A 23,003-nucleotide genomic window follows, 5' to 3' on the forward strand; every position below is an offset into this window, starting at 1 on the left:
AATCTTTCTAGAGTGCCCAGCCTCCTTCGGAGCCCGCTATTCCCCATGGTCCTTACGGAGTTCCCAGCATCCACTAGGACGTCAGAGAAATAGGCTTTTAATTACCTACCGGTAAATCTTTTCTCGTAGTCTGTAGAGGATGCTGAGGTGCAATTTAATACCATGGGGTATAGATGGGTTCTTTGGGAGCCACTGGCACTTTAAGAGTTTAATAGTGTGGGCTGGCCCCTTCCTCTATGCCCCTCCTACCAGACTTAGTCTAGAAACTGTGCCCGAGGAGACAACATACTTCGAGAGAAGGAAATAAACAGATAGTGGTGAGATTCACACCAGCTCACACATAAAACGGAAAGCCTAGCTAACCAACTTGGAATGATTCAGCAACGGCTGAACCAACAAACTTAACCAAGTAACAATGCAGGAATACGAAGCACTGTGCGACTGCCCAGCATCCTCTACGGACTACGAGAAAAGGATTTACCGGTAGGTAATTAAAATCCTATTTTCTCTTATGTCCTGGAGCAGTGATGGCTAACCTTGACACTCCAGCTGTTGTTGAACTACACATCTCAGCATTCCCTGCATCAGTTTTAGCATGGCCAAATAACAAAACTGTAGCAGGGCATGCTGGGATATGTAGTTCAACAACAGCTGGAGTGTCAAGGTTAGCCATCACTGTCCTAGAGGATGCTGGGGTCCAATTTAGTATCATGGGGATGTACCAAAGCTCCCAGTACGGAAGGGAGAGTGCTGAAGTTCCTGCAGAAACGATTGACCAAACTTTAGGTCCTCAGAGGCCAAAGTATCGAACTTGTAGAACTTAGCGAGCGTGTTCGACACACACTCCAGCGAGAAATTGTCCGCTTAGAAGCAGGACACCCAATCCTGTTGGAATCATAAAGGACAAATAGCGCATCCGACTTCCTGTGATGAGCAGTCCTCTTCACATATCTTCAAAGCCAGCACAACATCCAATGACTTTGAGGTAATCGAGGTGTCAGTGGCTACTGGCACCACAATGGGTTGGTTGATTAGAAAAAAACGGACACAACCTTTGGAAGAAATTGCTGACGCGTTCTGAGTTCAGCTCTATCTTCAAGGAAATCAAATAGGGGCTCTTGTGCAACAATGCCCCTAATTCAGACACACGTCTTGCAGATGCCAATGCCAACAGTGTGACTGCCTTCCAAGAAAGAAATTTTACGTCCACCTCCCGTAAAGGTTCGAACCAATCCGATTGCAAGAACTGCAGCACCACATTAAGATCACAAGGTGCCGTAGGAGGCACAAAAGGTGGTTGGATGTGCAGAACTCCTTTCAAGAATGTCTGAACCTCAGGGAGAGCAGCCAATTGTTTCTGGAAGAAAATGGACAAGGCCGAAATCTGGACCTAGATGAAGCCCAAGCGTAGGCCCACATCCACACCGGCTTGCAGAAAGAGGAGAAAAAGTCCAAGTTGAAACTCCACCATAGGAAACTTCCTAGCTTGGATCATGACCTTGTTCGGAATGTCCTTCCGAGCTAAGATCCGGCATTCAACATGCCGTCAAACGTAGCCGCGGTAGTCTTGATAGGCTAACGGCCCCTGTAGTAGAAGGTCCTCGCAAGAGGAAGAGACCTCGGATCCTCCAGCAGTAATGCCAGAAGGTCCGCGTACCAAGCCCTTCGTGGCCAGATGAGGATCGCCGGAACACTTGTCCTTTGTAGTAGTTTGAGAATCCTTGGGATGAGGGAAGTGGAGGGAACACGTACACTGACTGGAACACCCACGGAGTTAGCAGGGCATCCACCACCACTGCTTGTGGGTCTCGTGACCTGAAGCAGTACCTCCGAAGCTTCTTGTTGAGGCGAGAGGCCATCAAGTCTATCTGAGGTACACCCCATCAGCTCGTTACCTTTGCGAATACCTCCGGGCAGAGGCCCCATTCTCCTGGATGGACATCGTGTCTGCTGAGAAAGTCTGCTACCCAGTTGTCCACTTCCGGAATTAATATTGCCGCCAGCGCGTGCCTTTCTGCCCAGAGGAGGATTCTTGTTACCTCTGACCTCGCAGTTCTGCTCTTCATTCCGCCCTGCCTGTTTATGTAGGACACCGCTGTGACGTTGTCCGACTGAACCTGAATGGCTCAATCTTGTAGAAGATGCGCTGCATCTCTCATCCACCCTTATTACCTGCTCTTATTCATGGTTTTAGGACTTTTTTCAGGCAGCACCTACTCTGTAGAAAGCCCTCCCTCGCACAAGACGTTCTTTTAGTCGACAAACGTTCAAGTGTTCTTTCAACAAGCTTATCACATTCCAGAACCACCCACAGTGCCCTCGTAAACTATACTTATTACCTACCCTCTACACCAGGCCTGGCCAAACTGTGGCTCTCCAGCTGTGTTGAAACTACATTTCCCAGCACTTGCTGAGACTGCTTTGCTCTTTAGGAAATACTAGGATATGCAGTTTTCACAACAACTTGGCATGCTCTAGTCTTGAGATTTTTTTTTCTTTTCTACACTTATACATCAACTTGACGCCAGGCCAATATTGCTATGCAAGAACCTTTAACCTGGCTGTACCATTCTGCATTATGTAGCATTCATCCTTGTGTATCAAATTCCTACTTCCCTATAGATTGCAAGCAGGGACCACTAACCTCTTTACTTGTTTTATTACAATTTTGTTCCCAATTCCAAAACACAACAAAATATGATGGCGCTATATTAGATAATAATAATCAAAATTTTACCAGGTGAACCATTTTATGTTTCAATGTATTGTGCGGTCAAAACACTAACTGCAAGCAAACCACTGCTGATGTATGGTTTATAAAATTCACCTGACTGATTCCAGCACTCTCATACCCCTTTCACATCGCAATCCCGGGATTTGAACACGGCTCCAACCCGGCTCCGACCCCGGTAAGAGACGTTCACATCGCAATATTGACCTAGGTTATTCCCGGGTTATTGCCATGTTGGTGTCTTTTTGCACAACCCGACCATGTTAAAACCAGTGTGATGTCATTTTAAAAGGACTTGATTGGTTCCCAGTTTTCAACAAGAAAGGGAGGGGGCTGGGGAATGCTCACAGTGCAGCAATCATGGCCGACAGAGCACATGTCCCAGCAGAGAGCCTCGTTAAACTTGTGAAATTGTTTCCAGAGAGCCTTCAACTTATTGACCACCTGCTGTTGGGACCTAATAAACCCTGATGCCGCAAGCATTTTACTGATGTTGCGATATGTTATCCCATCCCTGACTGTACCCGTTATCTGCCTATGTATATCCTCTTCATCCCTGATCCGCAGCAACTCCATGACTTCTTCATCACTCCAGTTTGCCAAGGCTAATGAGGTCCAAAGTAGTGCAGAACTGTGCAGATTGCTTTCCAAAACGTATGATCACAGTGCAGTACAGTAAACAGACCTCAGCTGACTACAAACAGCCAATCAGCGCTATTGCTTCAGAGCCGGGTCGAATATCCTGGGACTGTAGCTTTTAGAGCACAATAATTCGGGTCCGACACGTGTTCAACCCTTCTTTTAACCTGGGAACAAATACCGGGTTGGGCGTCCCGGGATATTCAGACTGGCGCTTTCACACTGCACCTCTACCCGGGTCGACTCGGCAGCGGTAAAAAGCCGGGTTATTTTGGCGATGTGAAAGGGGTATCAGGTTTCATACACACTATGACCCAAATGACCATTACAAAGATCGGATATTAGAAGGTGTATCCATGAGTGATTCAAAGCTCTAGTTACAAAATGACTAGGCATAAAGTTTTTATAAAATGCTTAGGCATAAAACAGATAACACAAGTGGGTTCATAACTTTGAAGTCTGCTAGATGAACAATTAGATACAGGCTGCCCAAAGTGTCCATTAAACCTTACAGGACATATAAATTATGTTGATGGACCAATTTGGTAGAACATAAGCAAACCAACTAACCATATTTGCAGACATCCAGAAAATAGTGACTAAAGAAAAGTATACGGCACAGGATTTATAACTGCAAAAAATTTATCAACATTTGCTTTTCTTAAGGCCGTCTTCCCTAAAGAATGTCAATCTAGAGTCAGTACTATTTTTGTGAAACTTACCGTCACAGATTTCAGTGTCATTCCATGGTATGTTCCCATAGTGTCAATTTTGAAACCTTCCGTTTCTACAAGAGAGAAGACAATTTTTCAGCACAACTTACACTCACATATCTTTATGTAAATAGCAGGATCTCCTCATTGACAATGCCTAATTTGTTTTACACATTTTTCATGACATACTTTTGTTTAAATGCACCACATAGAGCAGGAGCTGAATGCTGGCAGTTATTAGGATATGACAACAATATGTAATTTGTATGTGGGAATTGTATTGCTCCCATGTACCTCATTCTTATCTGAGCTAGTTTTTATGCTGCAACGTAGTCAGACTGACCGTATTCTAGGACTAGGATGTAAAAGGAAAACAAAAAAATACACTTCAAATAATGTCAATAGAATAGTATATAGAAAGTGATTAAACCTTGGAATATATAATTGTACGATTGGTCATTGCAAAATGCTCACACTTTAATAAATGAAGGGTTGGGATTTTTTTTGTTTTGTTTTACACTATTAGTCTTATTTACAAAAAGAAAAACCTTTCATGACTCCTGGAAAACCTGTTACACAATAAGGGAAAGTTAGTAGCCTTACCATTTAATTAGTTTGCAAAGTGCATATATTTCTGTTCGTATCATTTTATGGGAGCAATTCAATTGTCTATAGGGCTGCCGCCTGTAAAATGTGCCCACCGGCAGCAATTCAATTGTGCTGCCGTATGGGCGAACATGCTGTCAGATACAACATTTTTGTTCACATCACCCCAAACTGTTTAGTTTGGGCGCTCCAATGGGATTTTTCGCATCGCAGGAAGCACTTTAGTGACAATTCTGGGCACGAGCACAGCATAATCGGTGCCCAAATAATTGCATACCTCCCTGTATTAAGTGACAGTGTAACGCAATTGTGGGCACCCAGTAAACAAATGAATCACCCCCTACGTTCTTACGCCAAGGCCTAGAAGAATGGTTTCATCCATATGAGGGATACCAGTGTAAATGCTCAGTACTAGAGTTTAGACACTTTAAATCCCAATTTCTAAACTAGCAAGACCGGCGGATAATCTTAATTGCTTGTTTTCTTTATTTTTCTACTCCTACCAACATCTTCACAGCAATAGCAGTTGTCCATTGCCTGAAGAAGGCAAAGATGGACAGCTGCCAGTAGTACTTCCTACGGGTCGGGTATGCGTGACCGGCGTTTTTTTTTATGGTGTTTCCTGTTAGTTCTGGCCTTTTATACGTATTGCTTTAAACAAAAAACAGGATTTTTATACCTTTTATACGGCTTTCATAGCACTACTGAGCTGAGGCCTTCATCCTCGTCTCTGTATGCAGACCCTGAGTGCGATGAGTCCTCATCTGAAACATGTATAGACTGTGAAGATGTTGTTTCATGTCTATATGATTTAATTACCACTGGCCTTTCAGCCTGTTTTTGTTGAGAGGCTTCCATTTCCTGTACTGGATGTGATTAACCCTAGGTGGAATGTTGCATGTAAGGGTTAATAGGGTAACCTATTCCTGGTATAGGAGCTGGCATTATCCACTCAGCTATACTGAATGTCTGTGCAAAAGCAGCCCATGGTGGTTCAACTTGAACCTGTTCCTGCCGTGGATTATTCAAGAGGCTTTGGTGAAAGCTAAAACAATTTGCACATGATCCATTTTGAACCAGATCCTGAGAGGTAAACCCAATTTTGCAAGACAAACATGAAATTATTGTAGGTGCTGCTGTGGAGAGTATCTTCCTCACCCTTGCCTCTCTTGGACATGATAAATGTCATACACCTGTACAGTGTTTACTACACAATTTGTGACTGCAATCACTTTAAAATAAGATTTTAAACCTACCGGTAAATCTTTTTCTCGTAGTCTGTAGAGGATGCTGGGACTCCTTAAGGACCATGGGGATCGACGGGCTCCGCAGGAGACATTGGCACTTTAAGAAAGACTTTGACTCTGGGTGTGCACTGGCTCCTCCTCCTCCCTCTATGCCCCTCCTCCAGAACTCAGTTAGAGAAACTGTGCCCAGAGGAGACGGACAGTACAAGGAAAGGATTTTTGTAATCCAAGGGCAAGATTCATACCAGCCACACCGTATAACATGTGATATACTACCCAGTTAACAGTATGAAAAACAACATAGCATCAGTCCAAAACCGATGAAACTATAACATAACCCTTATGTAAGCAATAACTATATACAAGTCTTGCAGAAGTAGTCCGCACTTGGGACGGGCACCCAGCATCCTCTACGGACTACGAGAAAAAGATTTACCGGTATGGTTTAAAATCTTATTTTCTCTAACGTCCTAGAGGATGCTGGGACTCCGTAAGGACCATGGGGATTATACCAAAGCTCCCAAACCGGCGGGAGAGAGCGGATGACTCTGCAGCACCGATTGAGCAAACAGGAGGTCCCCCTCAGCCAGGGTATCAAACTTATAGAACTTTGCAAAGGTGTTTAACCCCGACCAAGTAGCAGCTCGGCACAGCTGTAGTGCCGAGACCCCTCGGGCAGCCGCCCAAGAAGAGCCCACCTTCCTAGTGGAATGGGCTTTAACCGATTTCGGTAACGGCAATCCTGCCATAGAATGCGCCTGGTGAATCGTGTTACAGATCCAGCGAGCAATAGTCTGCTTTGAAGCAGGGCCGCCAACTTTGTTGGCTGCATACAGGACAAACAGTGCTTCTGTTTTTCTGATCCTAGACGTTCTGGCCACGTAAATTTTCAAAGCCCTGACCACATCAAGGGACTCGGAATCCTCCAAGTCACGTGTAGCCACAGGCACGACAATAGGTTGGTTCATATGAAAGGATGAGACCACCTTAGGCAGGAATTGAGGACGGGTCCGCAATTCCGCTCTATCCATATGGAAAACCAGATAGGGGCTTTTATGTGATAAAGCTGCCAATTCCGACACTCGCCTAGCCGAAGCCAAGGCTAACAACATGACCACCTTCCAGGTGAGATATTTCAACTCCGCTGTCTGAAGTGGTTCAAACCAATGTGACTTAAGGAAACTTAACACCACGTTAAGGTCCCAAGGTGCCACCGGAGGTACAAAAGGAGGCTGAATATGCAGAACTCCCTTCACAAAAGTCTGTACTTCAGGTAATGAGGCCAATCCCTTTTGAAAGAAAATGGATAAGGCCGAGATCTGAACTTTAATGGAGCCTAATTTTAGGCCCAAATTCACTCCAGTTTGTAGGAAGTGAAGAAAACGGCCCAGGTGGAATTCTTCCGTAGGAGCATTCCTGGCCTCACACCAAGAAACATATTTCCTCCATATTCGGTGATAATGTTTAGATGTCACGTCCTTCCTAGCCTTTATTAGCGTAGTAATGACCTCATCCGGAATACCTTTTTCCGCTAGGATCCGGCTTTCAACCGCCATGCCGTCAAACGCAGCCGCGGTAAGTCTTGGAACAGACAGGGACCTTGTAGTAACAGGTCCTGCCTTAGAGGAAGAGGTAACGGATCTTCTGTGAGCATTTCTTGCAGATCCGGATACCAGGTCCTTCGTGGCCAATCTGGAACAATGAGAATTGTTCTCTCCTCTTTTTCTTATTATCCTCAACACCTTGGGTATGAGAGGAAGAGGAGGAAACACATATACCGACTGGAACACCCACGGTGTCACTAGGGCGTCCACAGCTACCGCCTGAGGGTCTCTTGACCTGGCGCAATACCTTTGTAATAATAAATGATGCAAGGGAGCGCTTGAATAATGTGTATTCTGATATGTGAATTCTTTATATATAAAAAGGTTTGCTGTAAAAAGATAAATGAATTAAATAGCTAAAGAAACAAAATATAAAATGATGTAAGTGTGATGTAAATATGGGATTAATATTTATTGCAATACCTGTAAAAAGAAAATTTGTTAGAAAATGTTTAAGCTTCTTTGGGTATTTTTGTGGTGTAGCAGTTCGTATATCACAGCGGCGGGTCCCGGTAATTGCCGGCGGCTGGAGCCGCAAAGGTAGTTGCTGGGTGCAGAGCTCCCCAACTGTCCCTGGCTAACTAACCTTTGTAAGATGTTCTTGATCACTCCTGCCGGCTGGTTCCCTTGATGTCTCCGACAGGGTAGTGCTTCACCGCATGCTCGTGGGAGCTGCGGCGGCGGCGCTGTTCTTTGAAGTCACTTCCCTCAGTCTCCACTGTATACACGGCTTTGCTAGGCGTCCAACGCTTTTCGGGCTATGTCCTTTGTAGCTTTTTTTTTTTTGAGACGGGACGCCATCATTTCTATTTGGGGTAGTCCCCATCGACTTGCAATCTGTGCAAAGACTTCCTGATGAAGTCCCCACTCTTCTGGATTCAGATCGTGTCTGCTGAGGAAGTCTGCTTCCCAGTTGTCCACTCCCGGAATGAACACTGCTGACAGAGCGCTTACATGATTCTCTGCCCAGCGAAGAATCCTGGTGGCTTCCGCCATTGCCACTCTGCTCCTTGTGCCGCCTTGGTGGTTTACATGAGCTACTGTGGTGATGTTGTCAGACTGGATCAGAACTGGTCGATTGCGAAGTAAGATCTCCGCTTGACGTAGGGCGTTGTATATGGCCCTTATTTCCAGGATGTTGATGTGAAGACAAGTCTCCTGACTTGACCAAAGTCCCTGGAAATTTCTTCCCTGTGTGACTGCTCCCCAACCTCGGAGGCTCGCGTCCGTGGTCACCAGGATCCAGTCCTGAATGCCGAACCTGCGGCCCTCTAGAAGGTGAGCACTGTTTAGCTACCACAGGAGAGATACTCTGGCCCTGGGGGACAGGGTGATCCTCTGAGGCAATTGCAGATACGACCCGAACCCTTTGTCCAATAGGTCCCATTGGAAGTTCCTTGCATGGAATCTGCCATATGGAATGGCTTCGTATGTTGCCACCATCTTTCCCAGAACTTGAGTGCAATGATGTACTGACAGTTGCTTTGGTTTCAACAGGTTCATGACTAGAGTCATGAGTTCCTGCGCTTTTTCCGTCGGAAAAAAAACCCTTTTCTGGTCTGTGTCCAGAATCATGCCCAAGAAGGGCAGACGAGTTGTAGGATTCAGCTGCGACTTTGGAATATTGAGAATCCAGCCGTGTCGCCGTAACACATTCAGTGAAAGTGATACGATGCTCAGCAACTTCTCCCTTGATCTCGCTTTTATGAGGAGATCGTCCAAGTACGGGATAATTGTGACACCCTGCTTGCGCAGGAGCACCATCATTTCCGCCATTACCTTGGTGAAAATTCTCGGGGCCGTGGAAAGCCCGAATGGCAACGTCTGAAATTGGTAATGACAATCCTGTACCGCAAATCTCAGGTACGCCTGATGAGGAGGATATATGGGGACATGCAGGTATGCATCCTTTATGTCCAGAGACCCCAAAAAATCTCCCCCTTCCAGGCTGGCGATGACCGCCCTGAGCGATTCCATCTTGAACTTGAGCAGTTTTAAGTAAAGGTTCAGGGATTTTAAATTCAAAATGGGTCTGACCGAACCGTCCGGTTTCGGAACCACAAACAGAGTTGAGTAGTACCCCTGCTCTCTTTGAAGCAGGGGAACCTCTACCACCACTTGTTGAAGACACAATTTGTGAATTGCCTGTAAAACTATCTCCCTTTCCAGGGGTTGTTTCGGCAGTGCCGATTTGAAAAACCGGCGAGGAGGCACTTCTTCGAATTCTAGCTTGTAACCCTGGGAAACAATTTCTATTGCCCATGGATCCACCTGTGAGTGGACCCACACGTGGCTGAACAGTCGAAGACGTGCCCCCACAGGAGCTGACTCCCTCAGGGGAGCCCCAGCGTCATGCGGTGGATTTTGCAGAAGCCGGGGAGGACTTCTGTTCCTGGGAACTAGCTGTGGTGTGCAGCTTTTTCCCTCTGCCCTTACCTCTGGCAAGAAAGGACGATCCACGTGCTCTCTTGCTTTTATTGGAACGAAAGGACTGCATTTGATAATGCGGCGCATTCTTAGATTGTGAGGGAATATATGGCAAAAAATTTGATTTACCTGCCGTAGCCGTGGAGACGAGATCCGAGAGGCCCTCTCCGAACAATTCCTCACCCTTGTAAGGCAACAACTCCATATGCCTCTTGGAGTCGGCATCACCTGTCCACTGCCGGGTCCATAAGCCACGCCTAGCAGAAATAGACATAGCGTTTATTCTGGAACCCAGTAAACAAATGTCTCTTTGAGCATCTCTCATATATAAGACAGCATCTGTTATATGCCCTAGAGTCATTAAAATGGTATCCTTATCAAGAGTCTCAATATCTGCTGATAAGGAATCTGTCCATGCTGCTACAGCACTACAAACCCAGGCCGACGCAATAGCTGGTCTGAGTAACGTACCAGAATGTGCGTAAATGGACTTCAAGGTAACCTCCTGCTTGCGGTCAGCAGGATCCTTGAGGGTAGCTGTATCTTGGGATGGAAGCGCTATCTTTTTTGATAAGCGTGTTAAAGCTTTGTCCACCCTAGGGGAGGATTCCCACCGTATTCTGTCCTGTGACGGGAAAGGATACGCTATAAGAATCCTTTTGGGAATCTGCAGTTTTTTGTCTGGAGTCTCCCACGCTTTTTCGCATAAATCGTTCAGCTCATGTGAGGAAGGACAGGTGACCTCTGGTTTCTTTCCCTTAAACATGTGCACCCTCGTGTCAGAGACAGGGGGTTCCTCAGTGATATGCAAAACATCTTTTATAGCGACAATCATATATCGAATACATTTTGCCACCCTTGGCTGCAATTTTGCATCTTCGTAATCGACACTGGAGTCTGAGTCCGTGTCGGTATCTGTGTCAGCTATTTGGGATAGTGGGCGCTTCTGAGACCCCGAAAGTCCAGGCGACATAGGGACAGGCATGGGTTGACTCCCTGACTGTAACCCAGCTTCAGCTTTGTCTAATCTTTTGTGCAGTAAATTAACATTTGCACTCAAAACATTCCACATATCCATCCAGTCAGGTGTCGGCACTGCTGACGGAGACCTAGCATTCATACACTCCCCCTCCTCCTTAGATGAGCCTTCAATCTCAGACATGTCGACACACGCGTACCGACACACTGCACTCACACACAGGGAAGCCCTTTTTCTGAAGACAGGTTCCCCACCAGGCCCTTTGGAGAGACAGAGAGAGAGTATGCAGGCACACACCCCAGCGCTATATGACCCAGGAAAAAAAACAGTGTGTTTACCTAGTAGCGCTTTGTAATCTGTATTGCGCCAAATATGTGCCCCCCCCTCTCTACTTAAAAAACCCTCTTTCACCGTGTGTCAAGCAGGGGAGAGTCTGGGGAGCTTCCTCTCAGCGGTGCTGTGGAGAAAAGATAGCGCTGGTGAGTACTGAGGGAGAAGCCTCGCCCCCTCGGTGGCGGGCTTCTGTCCCGCTCTAAATAATTCAAATTATGGCGGGGGCTCTCTATATACATGTACAGTGCCCAGCTGTACATGTATATACACTTATATGCCATATAGGAGGTTTAAATTGCTGCCCAGGGCGCCCCCCCCTGCGCCCTGCACCCTTACAGTGACCGGAGTGTGTGAGGTGAATGGAAGCAATGGCGCACAGCTGCAGTGCTGTGCATTACCTCCGTGAAGAATCTGAAGTCTTCTGCCGCCTGTGATTATCTTTTCCTCACATACTCACCCGGCTTCTATCTTCCGGCTCTGCGAGGAGGACGGCGGCGCGGCTCTGGGACGGACGGCGAGGGTGAGACTTGCGTACCGATCCCTCTGGAGCTAATGGTGTCCAGTAGCCTAAAAAACAGAGCCCTGAAACTCAGAGAAGTGGGTCTGTTTCTCTCTCCTCAGTCCCTCGATGCAGGGAGTCTGTTGCCAGCAGGCTCCCTGAAAATAAAAAACCTAACAAAAACGCTTTCTTACAGGAAACTCAGGAGAGCTCCTGAAATGCACCTAGCTCCTCTGGGAACAGTATCAAACGGAGGTCTGGAGGAGGGGCATAGAAGGAGGAGCCAGTGCACACCCAGAGTCAAAGTCTTTCTTAAAGTGCCCATGTCTCCTGCGGAGCCCGTCTATCCCCATGGTCCTTACGGAGTCCCAGCATCCTCTAGAGAAAATTTGTTAAAGTGACATACAATCCAATGCCTCCCTGCCTTGCACCAGCATTGAGGATCAGAATACACAGGAACTGACAGAATTATAGTAAAGTCAGCAATCACAATAGCAATCAGTCACAAGTTATACATTAGTATAATAAGCAATATGAGCACAATCAACTACAGATACATTTCAAGTATGTAGGAGAAACATATATTACTGCATTACCTTATATAGGAGTTTAACCGTATTCAGTCGCACAGCGAAAGAAACAGCAGCAATAGTTTACAGACTCATATGCATCAGACACTTATCCAACTATTCGTACTCAATGGTAGATAGAGGCTTAGTCCTGTATCACCCGGCTCAGGAGAGTGGGATACAGAGAGACTTGACCCCGCTACCAGGATCAACCAATACGTTAGTGAACGCTGAGTGGATCCAGGCGCTATTAGTGTACACAACCGCCCCGTAAACATACACAGACGCCCAAGTGAACACAGACGCACCAGTCATACAGCCGCTTATGCTGCGACTGGGTCCTTTTAGATACACAGCTTCTCAGACGGGAGCAGGAACTCAAGTTCATAGCAGGAAACTTGGAGGAAATGTCATAAACCGGGGGGAGGGGCAACCAAGGGAGCCTCTTACTCCCCACTGCTGACATCAACCCTAGGGATCATGGCCTCATACTATCCCTGGAGCCTATGATCCCTGAGGCCTAGCGCTGGTGCACCCGAGGTGGCAGCCGCGTCAGCGACTGTTCGGTAGTCTCCATCTAGAAACAGTGTCTCGTGTTTCCCCTAAGCGGAACCGATGCCTCCCCTTCTCCCTCTGCTCCGGCCACAGCCTGGTAACGTCTGCTGGAATTGCTAGTACATCCTACACAAACACCCACCAAAACAGCACTGTACATGTGGGTAAGCGTTGTCGCGACCCGGCGGGGAGTTGTTGGAGCGACTCTTTCTAAAAGGTACGTATAAGATGCTTTTTAGAAAGATCGCTCCAAAAAAACTAGCAAGACTATAAAAATAAAATAAAACAGCTTATGGCCGCTAAAAACCAGCAGCCCATTCACCATGGTCCGGCTCTTGTCGCACCAAACAAAAAACTGATTTGCCTGAGCCAGAAGGCAGGGATACAGGGACGGGCCCGTTGTATTCAGGGAGGCCAAAAGCTTTGATCGTTTTCTGTCAATCCGCTGACGCTACCTCATACCCCAATGTTATCCTGTGGATAACCTGTGGACCCTGCAGGAGAAATCTATCTGTTGCTGGGATTTAGAATGTCTAATTACGTTTACATATCCTTGTGCTATTACTGCAATCAGAGCCAGAAAATACCAATACCCTAGTGATAAGGATAATCCACAGAGGGGAGTAACACTGGCTGTAAGATTTGCATAATGCTACTGAATGCTTTGCCTGGGAGATCTAAAGGAGGCTGAGAACTATTTTTGTGTTCGTTCACACTGCATAAAACAGAGAAACAAAAAACAAAACAAGAAAGCTGAATAGGCAAGGTATGGGGCAGTGAAATGAATTACAATTGTAGGCATGTTTATGCTTGTGATTGCTAGATGTGATGTTATGTTATGCTAATATTTAACACATTAATGGGCTGTCAAGAAAAATAAAATAAAGAGAAAAAAAAAAAAATACTCCAATATGCTTATCCCCAACTTTAGAATTTAACACTGTGCAGCGTTTCTTCATATAGTTTGTTGTTATGCAATTTTCAGAAAAATTGTGTTCATTATAAACTGCGAAAGAAAAAGGATCTCCCAGCGCTTTTTTTTTTTTACAAGTAATATTGATGCTATAAATAATAATATAATTCAAATTCTAGTCAATAGAGTAATTTATTTCTCCAATAAAATACAGGTGAAAAAACTCACAGATAGATTATAAGAAATTTTTTTAAAAATGCAGTATGTTGGTACCATATATAGTATCCTAAAAAAATATATATATAATAGCTGTGGCTCCTAATAATAAGAATTTACTTACCGATAATTCTATTTCTCGTAGTCCGTAGTGGATGCTGGGGACTCCGTCAGGACCATGGGGAATAGCGGCTCCGCAGGAGACAGGGCACAAAAGTAAAAGCTTTAGGATCAGGTGGTGTGCACTGGCTCCTCCCCCTATGACCCTCCTCCAAGCCTCAGTTAGGATACTGTGCCCGGACGAGCGTACACAATAAGGAAGGATTTTGAATCCCGGGTAAGACTCATACCAGCCACACCAATCACACTGTACAACCTGTGATCTGAACCCAGTTAACAGCATGATAACAGCGGAGCCTCTGAAAAGATGGCTCACAACAATAATAACCCGATTTTTGTAACAATAACTATGTACAAGTATTGCAGACAATCCGCACTTGGGATGGGCGCCCAGCATCCACTACGGACTACGAGAAATAGAATTATCGGTAAGTAAATTCTTATTTTCTCTGACGTCCTAAGTGGATGCTGGGGACTCAGTCAGGACCATGGGGATTATACCAAAGCTCCCAAACGGGCGGGAGAGTGCGGATGACTCTGCAGCACCGAGCGAGAGAACTCCAGGTCCTCCTCAGCCAGGGTGTGCCCCTGACCAAGTAGCAGCTCGGCAAAGTTGTAAAGCCGAGACCCCTCGGGCAGCCGCCCAAGATGAGCCCACCTTCCTTGTGGAATGGGCATTTACATATTTTGGCTGTGGCAGACCTGCCACAGAATGTGCAAGCTGAATTGTACTACACATCCAACTAGCAATCGTCTGCTTAGAAGCAAGAGCACCCAGTTTGTTGGGTGCATACAGGATAACAGCAAGTCAGTTTTCCTGACTCCAGCCGTCCTGGAAACCTATATTTTCAGGGCCCTGACAACATCTAGCAACTTGGAGTCCTCCAAGTCCCTAGTATCCGCAGGTACCACAATAAGCTGGTTCAGGTGAAACGCTGACACCACCTTAGGGAGAAACTGGGGACGAGTCCGCAGCTCTGCCCTGTCCGAATGGACAATCAGATATGGGCTTTTGTGAGACAAAGCCGCCAATTCTGACACTCGCCTGGCCGAGGCCAGGGCCAACAGCATGGTCACTTTCCCTGTGAGATATTTCAAATCCACAGATTTGAGCGGTTTAAACCAATGTGATTTGAGGAATCCCAGAACTACGTTGAGATCCCACAGTGCCACTGGAGGCACAAAAGGGGGTTGTATATGCAGTACTCCCTTGACAAACTTCTGGACTTCAGGAACTGAAGCCAATTCTTTCTGGAAGAAATTCGACAGGGCCGAAATTTGAACCTTAATGGACCCCAATTTGAGGCACATAGACACTCCTGTTTGCAGGAAATGTAGGAATCGACCGAGTTGAAATTCCTCCGTGGGGGCCTTCCTGGCCTCACACCATGCAACATATTTTCGCCAAATGCGGTGATAATGTTGTGTGGTCACCTCCTTCCTGGCTCTGACCAGGGTAGGGATGACCTCTTCCAGAATGCCTTTTTCCCTTAGGATCCGGCGTTCAACCGCCATGCCGTCAAACGCAGCCGCGGTAAGTCTTGGAACAGACATGATCCTTGCTGAAGCAAGTCCCTTCTTAGTATCTCTTTAAGTTCCGGGTACCAAGTCCTTCTTGGCCAATCCGGAGCCACGAGTATAGTTCTTACTCCTCTCCTTCTTATAATTCTCAGTACCTTGGGTATGAGAGGCAGAGGAGGGAACACATACACCGACTGGTACACCCACGGTGTTACCAGAGCGTCCCAGCTATTGCCTGAGGGTCTCTTGACCTGGCGCAATACCTGTCCAGTTTTTTGTTCAGACGGGACGCCATCATGTCCACCTTTGGTCTTTCCCAACGGTTCACAATCATGTGGAAGACTTCCAGATGAAGTCTCCCCTCTCCCGGGTGGAGGTCGTGCCTGCTGAGGAAGTCTGCTTCCCAGTTGTCCACTCCCGGAATGAACACCGCTAACAGTGTTATCACATGATTTTTCGCCCAGCGAAGAATCCTTGCTGCCATTGCCCTCCTGCTTCTTGTGCCGCCCTGTCTGTTTACGTGGGCGACTGCCGTGATGTTGTCCGACTGGATCAGCACCGGTTGACTTTGAAGCAGAGGTCTTCCTAGGCTCAGAGCATTGTAAATTGCCCTTAGCTCCAGTATATTTATGTGGAGAGAAGTCTCCAGACTTGACCACACTCCTTGGAAATTTCTTCCCTGTGTGACTGCTCCCCAGCCTCTCAGGCTGGCATTCGTGGTCACCAGGACCCAGTCCTGAATGCCGAATCTGCTGCCCTCTAGTAGATGAGCACTCTGCAGCCACCACAGAAGAGACACCCTTGTCCTTGGAGACAGGATTATCCGCTGATGCATCTGAAGATGCGATCCGGACCATTCGTCCAGCAGATCCCACTGAAAAATTATTTCGTGAAATCTGCCGAATGGAATCGCTTCGTAAGAAGCCACCATTTTTCCAAGGACTCTTGTGCATTGATGCACTGACACTTGGCCTGGTTCTAGGAGGTTCCTAACTAGCTCGGATAACTCCCAGGCTTTCTCCTCCGGGAGAAACACCTTTTTTTTTTTTTGGACTGTGTCCAGAATCATCCCTAGTAACAGCAGACGTGTCGTCGGAATCAGCTGCGATTTTGGAATATTTAGAATCCACCCGTGCTGTCGTAGAACTACTTGAGATAGTGCTACTCCGACCTCCAACTGTTCTCTGGACCTTGCCCTTATCAGGAGATCGTCCAAGTAAGGGATAATTAAGACGCCTTTTCTTTGAAGAAGAATCATCATTTCGGCCATTACCTTGGTAAAGACCCGGGGTGCCGTGGACAATCCAAACGGCAGCGTCTGAAACTGATAGTGACAGTTCTGTACCACGAACCTGAGGTACCCTTGGTGAGAAGGGCAATTTTGGACATGGAGGTAAGCATCCTTGATATCCAGGGACACCATATAGTCCCCTTCTTCCTGGTTCGCTATCACTGCTCTGAGTGACTCCATCTTGATTTGAACCTTTGTATGTAAGTGTTCAAAGATTTCAGATTTAGAATAGATCTCACCGAGCCGTCTGGCATCAGTACCACAAATAGTGTGGAATAATACCCTTTTCCTTGTTGTAGGAGGGGTACTTTGATTATCACCTGCTGGGAATACAGCTTGTGAATTGTTTCCAATAATGCCTCCCTGTCGGACGGAGACGTTGGTAAAGCAGATTTCAGGAACCTGCGAGGGGGAGACGTCTCGAATTTCCAATCTGTACCCCTGGGATACTACTTGTAGGATCCAGGGGTCCACTTGCGGGTGAGCCCACTGCGCGCTGAAACTCTTGAGACGACCCCCCCCACCGCACCTGAGTCCGCTTGTACGGCCCCAGCGTCATGCTGAGGACTTGGCAGAAGCGGTGGAGGGCTTCTGTTCCTGGGAAGGGGCTGCCTGCTGCAGTCTTCTTCCGTTCCTCTACCCCTGGGCAGATATGACTGGCCTTTTGCCCGCTTGCCCTTATGGGGACGAAAGGACTGAGGCTGAAAAGACGGTGTCTTTTTCTGCTGAGATGTGACTTGGGGTAAAAAGGTGGATTTTCCAGCTGTTGCCGTGGCCACCAGGTCCGATGGACCGACCCCAAATAACTCCTCCCCTTTATACGGCAATACTTCCATGTGCCGTTTGGAATCTGCATCACCTGACCACTGTCGTGTCCATAAACATCTTCTGGCAGACATGGACATCGCACTTACTCATGATGCCAGAGTGCAAATATCCCTCTGTGCATCTCGTATATATAGAAATGCTCTATAGTCAATAAAATACTGTCCCTGTCAAGGGTATCAATATTTTCAGTCAGGGAATCCGACCAAGCCACCCCAGCGCTGCACATCCAGGCTGAGGCGATCGCTGGTCGCAGTATAACACCAGTATGTGTGTATATACTTTTTAGGATATTTTCCAGCCTCCTATTAGCTGGCTCCTTGAGGGCGGCCGTATCTGGAGACGGTAACGCCACTTGTTTTGATAAGCATGTGAGCGCCTTTAATTTTCTATCGGGGGAAACCCACGCATCATCACACACTTCAATTAATTTATCTGATTCAGGAAAAACTACAGGCAGTTTTTTCACACCCCACATAATACCCTTTTTTGTGGTATTTGTAGTATCAGAAATATGTAACACCTCCTTCATTGCCCTTAACATGTAACGTGTGGCCCTAAAGGAAAATACGTTTGTTTCTTCACCGTCGACACTGGAGTCAGTGTCCGTGTCTGTGTCGACCGACTGAGGTAATGGGCGTTTTAAAGCCCCTGACGGTGTTTGAGACGCCTGGACAGGTACTAATTGGTTTGCCGGCCGTCTCATGTCGTCAACCGACCTTGCAGCTTGTTGACATTATCACGTAATTCCCTAAATAAGCCATCCATTCCGGTGTCGACTCCCTAGAGAGTGACATCACCATTACAGGCAATTGCTCCGTCTCCTCACCAACATCGTCCTCATACATGTCGACACACACGTACCGACACACAGCACACACACAGGGAATGCTCTGATAGAGGACAGGACCCCACTAGCCCTTTGGGGAGACAGAGGGAGAGTTTGCCAGCACACACCAAAACGCTATAATTTTACAGGGACAACCTTATATAAGTGTTTTCCCTTATAGCATCTTAATATGTAATAATATCGCCACAAAAATGCCCCCCTCTCTGTTTTAACCCTGTTTCTGTAGTGCAGTGCAGGGGAGAGCCTGGGAGCCTTCCCACCAGCAGTTCTGTGAGGGAAAATGGCGCTGTGTGCTGAGGAGAATAGGCCCCGCCCCCTTTTTCGACGGGCTTCTTCTCCCGTTTTTTTTTACAACCTGGCAGGGGTTAAATACATCCATATAGCCCCAGGGGCTATATGCGATGTATTTTTAGCCAGCATAGGTACTTTCATTGCTGCCCAGGGCGCCCCCCCAAGCGCCCTGCACCCTCAGTGACCGTTGGTGTGAAGTGTGCTGAGAGCAATGGCGCACAGCTGCAGTGCTGTGCGCTACCTTAAGAAGACTGGGAAGTCTTCAGCCGCCGATTTCTGGACCTCTTCTCTCTTCAGCATCTGCAAGGGGGTCGGCGGCGCGGCTCCGGTGACCCATCCAGGCTGTACCTGTGATCGTCCCTCTGGAGCTAGTGTCCAGTAGCCTAAGAAGCCAATCCATCCTGCACGCAGGTGAGTTCACTCCTTCTCCCCTAAGTCCCTCGATGCAGTGAGTCTGTTGCCAGCAGGACTCACTGAAAATAAAAAACCTAACAAAACTTTTACTCTAAGCAGCTCTTTAGGAGAGCCACCTAGATTGCACCCTTCTCGGCCGGGTACAAAGATCTAACTGAGGCTTGGAGGAGGGTCATAGGGGGAGGAGCCAGTGCACACCACCTGATCCTAAAGCTTTTACTTTTGTGCCCTGTCTCCTGCGGAGCCGCTATTCCCCATGGTTCTGACGGAGTCCCCAGCATCCACTTAGGACGTCAGAGAAACTGGCATACTACACACCACAATAGACAATACATACATATAACAAAACATTTTTAAAAAATGCAGTATGTTGGTACCATATATAGTATCCTAAAAAATATATATATAATAGCTGTGGCTCCTAATACTGGCATACTACACACCACAATAGACAATACATACATATAACAAAAAATAGAATGAAACACCTAAGCGAATTACTCACTCCAGTGGATGTATTGATCCAGATCAATAAATAGTCCATTTCTAACTGGATCTACAAATTCCTGATAGTCCTATTTGGACTCAGTTGTTGATATAATCACAGTCTTATGTACGGTAAACTTACTTCTCACTTTTTAGTGCTGCAGCTTAGGAAGCACATAAGTGACCCTTCAGCATTAAATTTTGTTGGGATAAGATCAGTACCGAAACCCTGGAGAGGGGGAAATTGGAATGACATACTACTTAAAGAAGGAGCAAAGACAATCTTCGAACTGGAGACGATAACCCCAAATGGATTGAATGCTGAATGGGAACTTTATCTTTTTTAAAAGACAAATGATCTGATATTTGTATATTCCGTGATATTTTTATGTTCTCCCAACTATATTGGAACCCTCCTGTAAGTCTCTAAGGATATAAATAGCTTGGAAGTGCACCTGAGATGTGTATTTAAGATATATTTCATAGATTAAATGAATTAATGGATAAGAAATAGATGCGGAACTAACTAGCTTTTATTAGTCAGTGTTGTGTTTTTGTATGTGTATCTTTTTCTGTATGTTTGTATGTTTAATTGTGAAAAGAAAAATAAAACTTCAAAAGGACGCTATAAATAACGAGATTTATGGTAACAACTTACAGTTGTTAAATCTCTTTCTGCGAGGTACACTGGGCTCCACAAGGATTAACATCGGGGTGTAGAGTAGGATCTTGAGCCGAGGCACCAACAGGCTGAAAGCTTTGACTATTCCAAAGATGCACAGCGCCGCCTCCTCTATAACCCCACCTCCCTGCACAGGAGCTCAGTTTCATTAACCAGTCCAATGCAGCAGCAGGTACCAGAGACAACAATCGTTAGTAACCACATACATCACACACTCACTACAGGAGAGGGTGTCAGCGGCTAATGCCATACCAACCCAAAGAAGCCAAGTGCGTCAGGGTTGGCACCTTGTGGAGCCCAGTGTACATCGCAGAAAGAGATTTAACAGTGGTAAGTTCTTACCATAAATCTCGATTTCTGTTGCAGGGCACACTGGGCTCCACAAGGATTAACATCGGGGATGTCCTAAAGCAGTTCCTTATGGGAGGGGACGCACTGTAGGTGGCACAAGAACCCGGCGTCCAAAGGAAGCATCCTGGGAAGCGGAAGTATCGAAGGCATAGAACCGTATGAACGTGTTCACTGAGGACCACGTAGCCGCCTTGCACAATTGTTCAAGGGTCGCACCACGGCGGGCCGCCCAAGAAGGTCCAACAGACCGAGTAGAATGGGCTTTAATGGTAGCAGGAGCTGGAAGGCCAGCGTGTACATAAGCACGTGCAATTACCATTCTAATCCATCTGGCCAAGGTCTGCTTGTTAGCAGGCCAGCCACGTTTGTGAAATCCAAACAGTACAAAGAGAGAATCAGACTTCCTAATGGAGGCAGTTCTCTTCACATAGATACGGGGAGCCCGTACCACATCCAAAGACCGCTCTTTGGAAGACAACTCAGGAGAACTAAAGGCTGGAACCACAATCTCCTGATTAAGGTGGAATTAAGACACCACCTTGGGTAAATAACCCGGACGCATTCTAAGAACCGCCCAATCACGGTGAAAAATCAGATAGGGGGGACTTACAGGATTAGGCACCCAAGTCCGAGACCCTTCTAGCTGAAGCGAAAGACAGCAAAAACAAAACCTTAAGGGAAAGCCACTTAAGGTCTGCAGACGCAAGAGGTTCAAACGGAGACTCTTGCAAGGCCTTCAGAATCACAGACAGATCCCAAGGGGCCACGGGTGGTACATAAGGAGGCTGAATCCGCAACACACCATGAGTGAAAGTATGGAAATCCAGTAGGGTAGCAATCTTTCTCTGAAACCAAACCGACAAGGCAGAAATGTGAACCTTGAGGGAGGCCAGACGAAGGCCTAAGTCCAGGCCCTGTTGTAGGAAGGCCAACAGTTTGACCATACTAAACTTGAAAACGTCATGATTATGAGACGCGCAACAAGTAAAGTAAGAAATCCGAGCAGAAGCCGGCTTACGGGCCTTCAACATAGTTTGAATGACCGCCTCAGAAAAACCATTGGCCCTCAAGACGGAAGCTTCATGAGCCACGCCGTCAAAGCCAGAAGGGCCAAGTCCTGGTAAACACAAGGGCCCTGAACGAGGAGGTCTGGTCGTTGTGGAAGTAGAAGGGGAAGATCTAGCGAGAGGCCCTGCAGATCGGAGAACAAGTGCCATCTGGGCCACGCTGGAGTGATCAGAAGTAAGATTCCTCCTTCTTGCTTGAACTTCCGTATTAATCTGGGCAGGAGTGACACCGGAGGGAACACGTACGGCAGCCGAAAGTTCCATGGAATTGCCAGAGCATCCACAAACGCTGCTTGAGGATCCCTTGTCCTTGCTCCGAAAACCGGAACCTTGCGATTGTGTCGAGATACCATCAGGTCCACATCTGGAAGGCCCCACTTGTCCACGAGAAGTTGAAACACCTCTGGATGGAGGCTCCACTCTCCGGCGTGTACGTCCTGACGACTGAGAAAGTCCGCTTCCCAGTTTAGGACCCCCAGAATGAACACTGCGGATATGGCCAGCAGATGGCGTTCTGCCCACTGAAGAATCCGTGATACTTCCCACATTGCCACGCGGCTTCGATTGCCGCCTTGATGATTGATGTAAGCCTCCGTGGTGGCGCTGTCCGATTGTTCTTGAACAAGTCTGTTCTGTATCAAATGCTGGGCCAGGTTCAGTGCATTGAACACCGCACGCAGTTCCAGAATGTTTATCGGGAGTAGAGACTCCTCCTCGGTCCATCGACCCTGAAGGGAGTGTTGTTCCAACACCGCGCCCCAACCTCTCAGACTGGCATCCGTAGTCCGCAGGACCCAGTTGGATATCCAGAAGGGACAACCCCTGCTCAATCGATGGTCCTGAAGCCACCAGCTCAGTGACAGGCGGACCTCCGGAGACAAGGAGATCATTTAAGATCTGATCTGGTGAGGCAGGCCGTCCCACTTGGCAAGAATTAACTTCTGCAGAGGGCGAGAATGGAATTGAGCGTACTCTACCATGTCGAAAGCCGACACCATGAGACCTAGCACTTGCATTGCCGAATGTATAGACACTTGCGGACGAGATAGGAAGCATCGAATCCTGTCCTGAAGC

The 23,003-nt window shown here is 47.0% G+C and overlaps 1 protein-coding gene across 1 annotated transcript in view; it reads right to left on the reverse strand.

Annotated features, from left to right (window-relative positions):
• Window positions 1–23,003, reverse strand: part of CDC73 (cell division cycle 73) — a 418,707-nt gene that overhangs the window by 189,615 nt on the left and 206,089 nt on the right. Inside the window, exon 10 of the mRNA XM_063940193.1 lies at window positions 4,093–4,157. Coding sequence (XP_063796263.1) covers window positions 4,093–4,157 — 65 coding nt within the window. The remainder of the gene's footprint in view (window positions 1–4,092; window positions 4,158–23,003) is intronic.

The sequence above is a fragment of the Pseudophryne corroboree genome, chromosome 9, assembly GCF_028390025.1.
Source record: "Pseudophryne corroboree isolate aPseCor3 chromosome 9, aPseCor3.hap2, whole genome shotgun sequence".
In the NCBI taxonomy this organism is placed as follows: Eukaryota; Metazoa; Chordata; class Amphibia; order Anura; family Myobatrachidae; genus Pseudophryne; species Pseudophryne corroboree.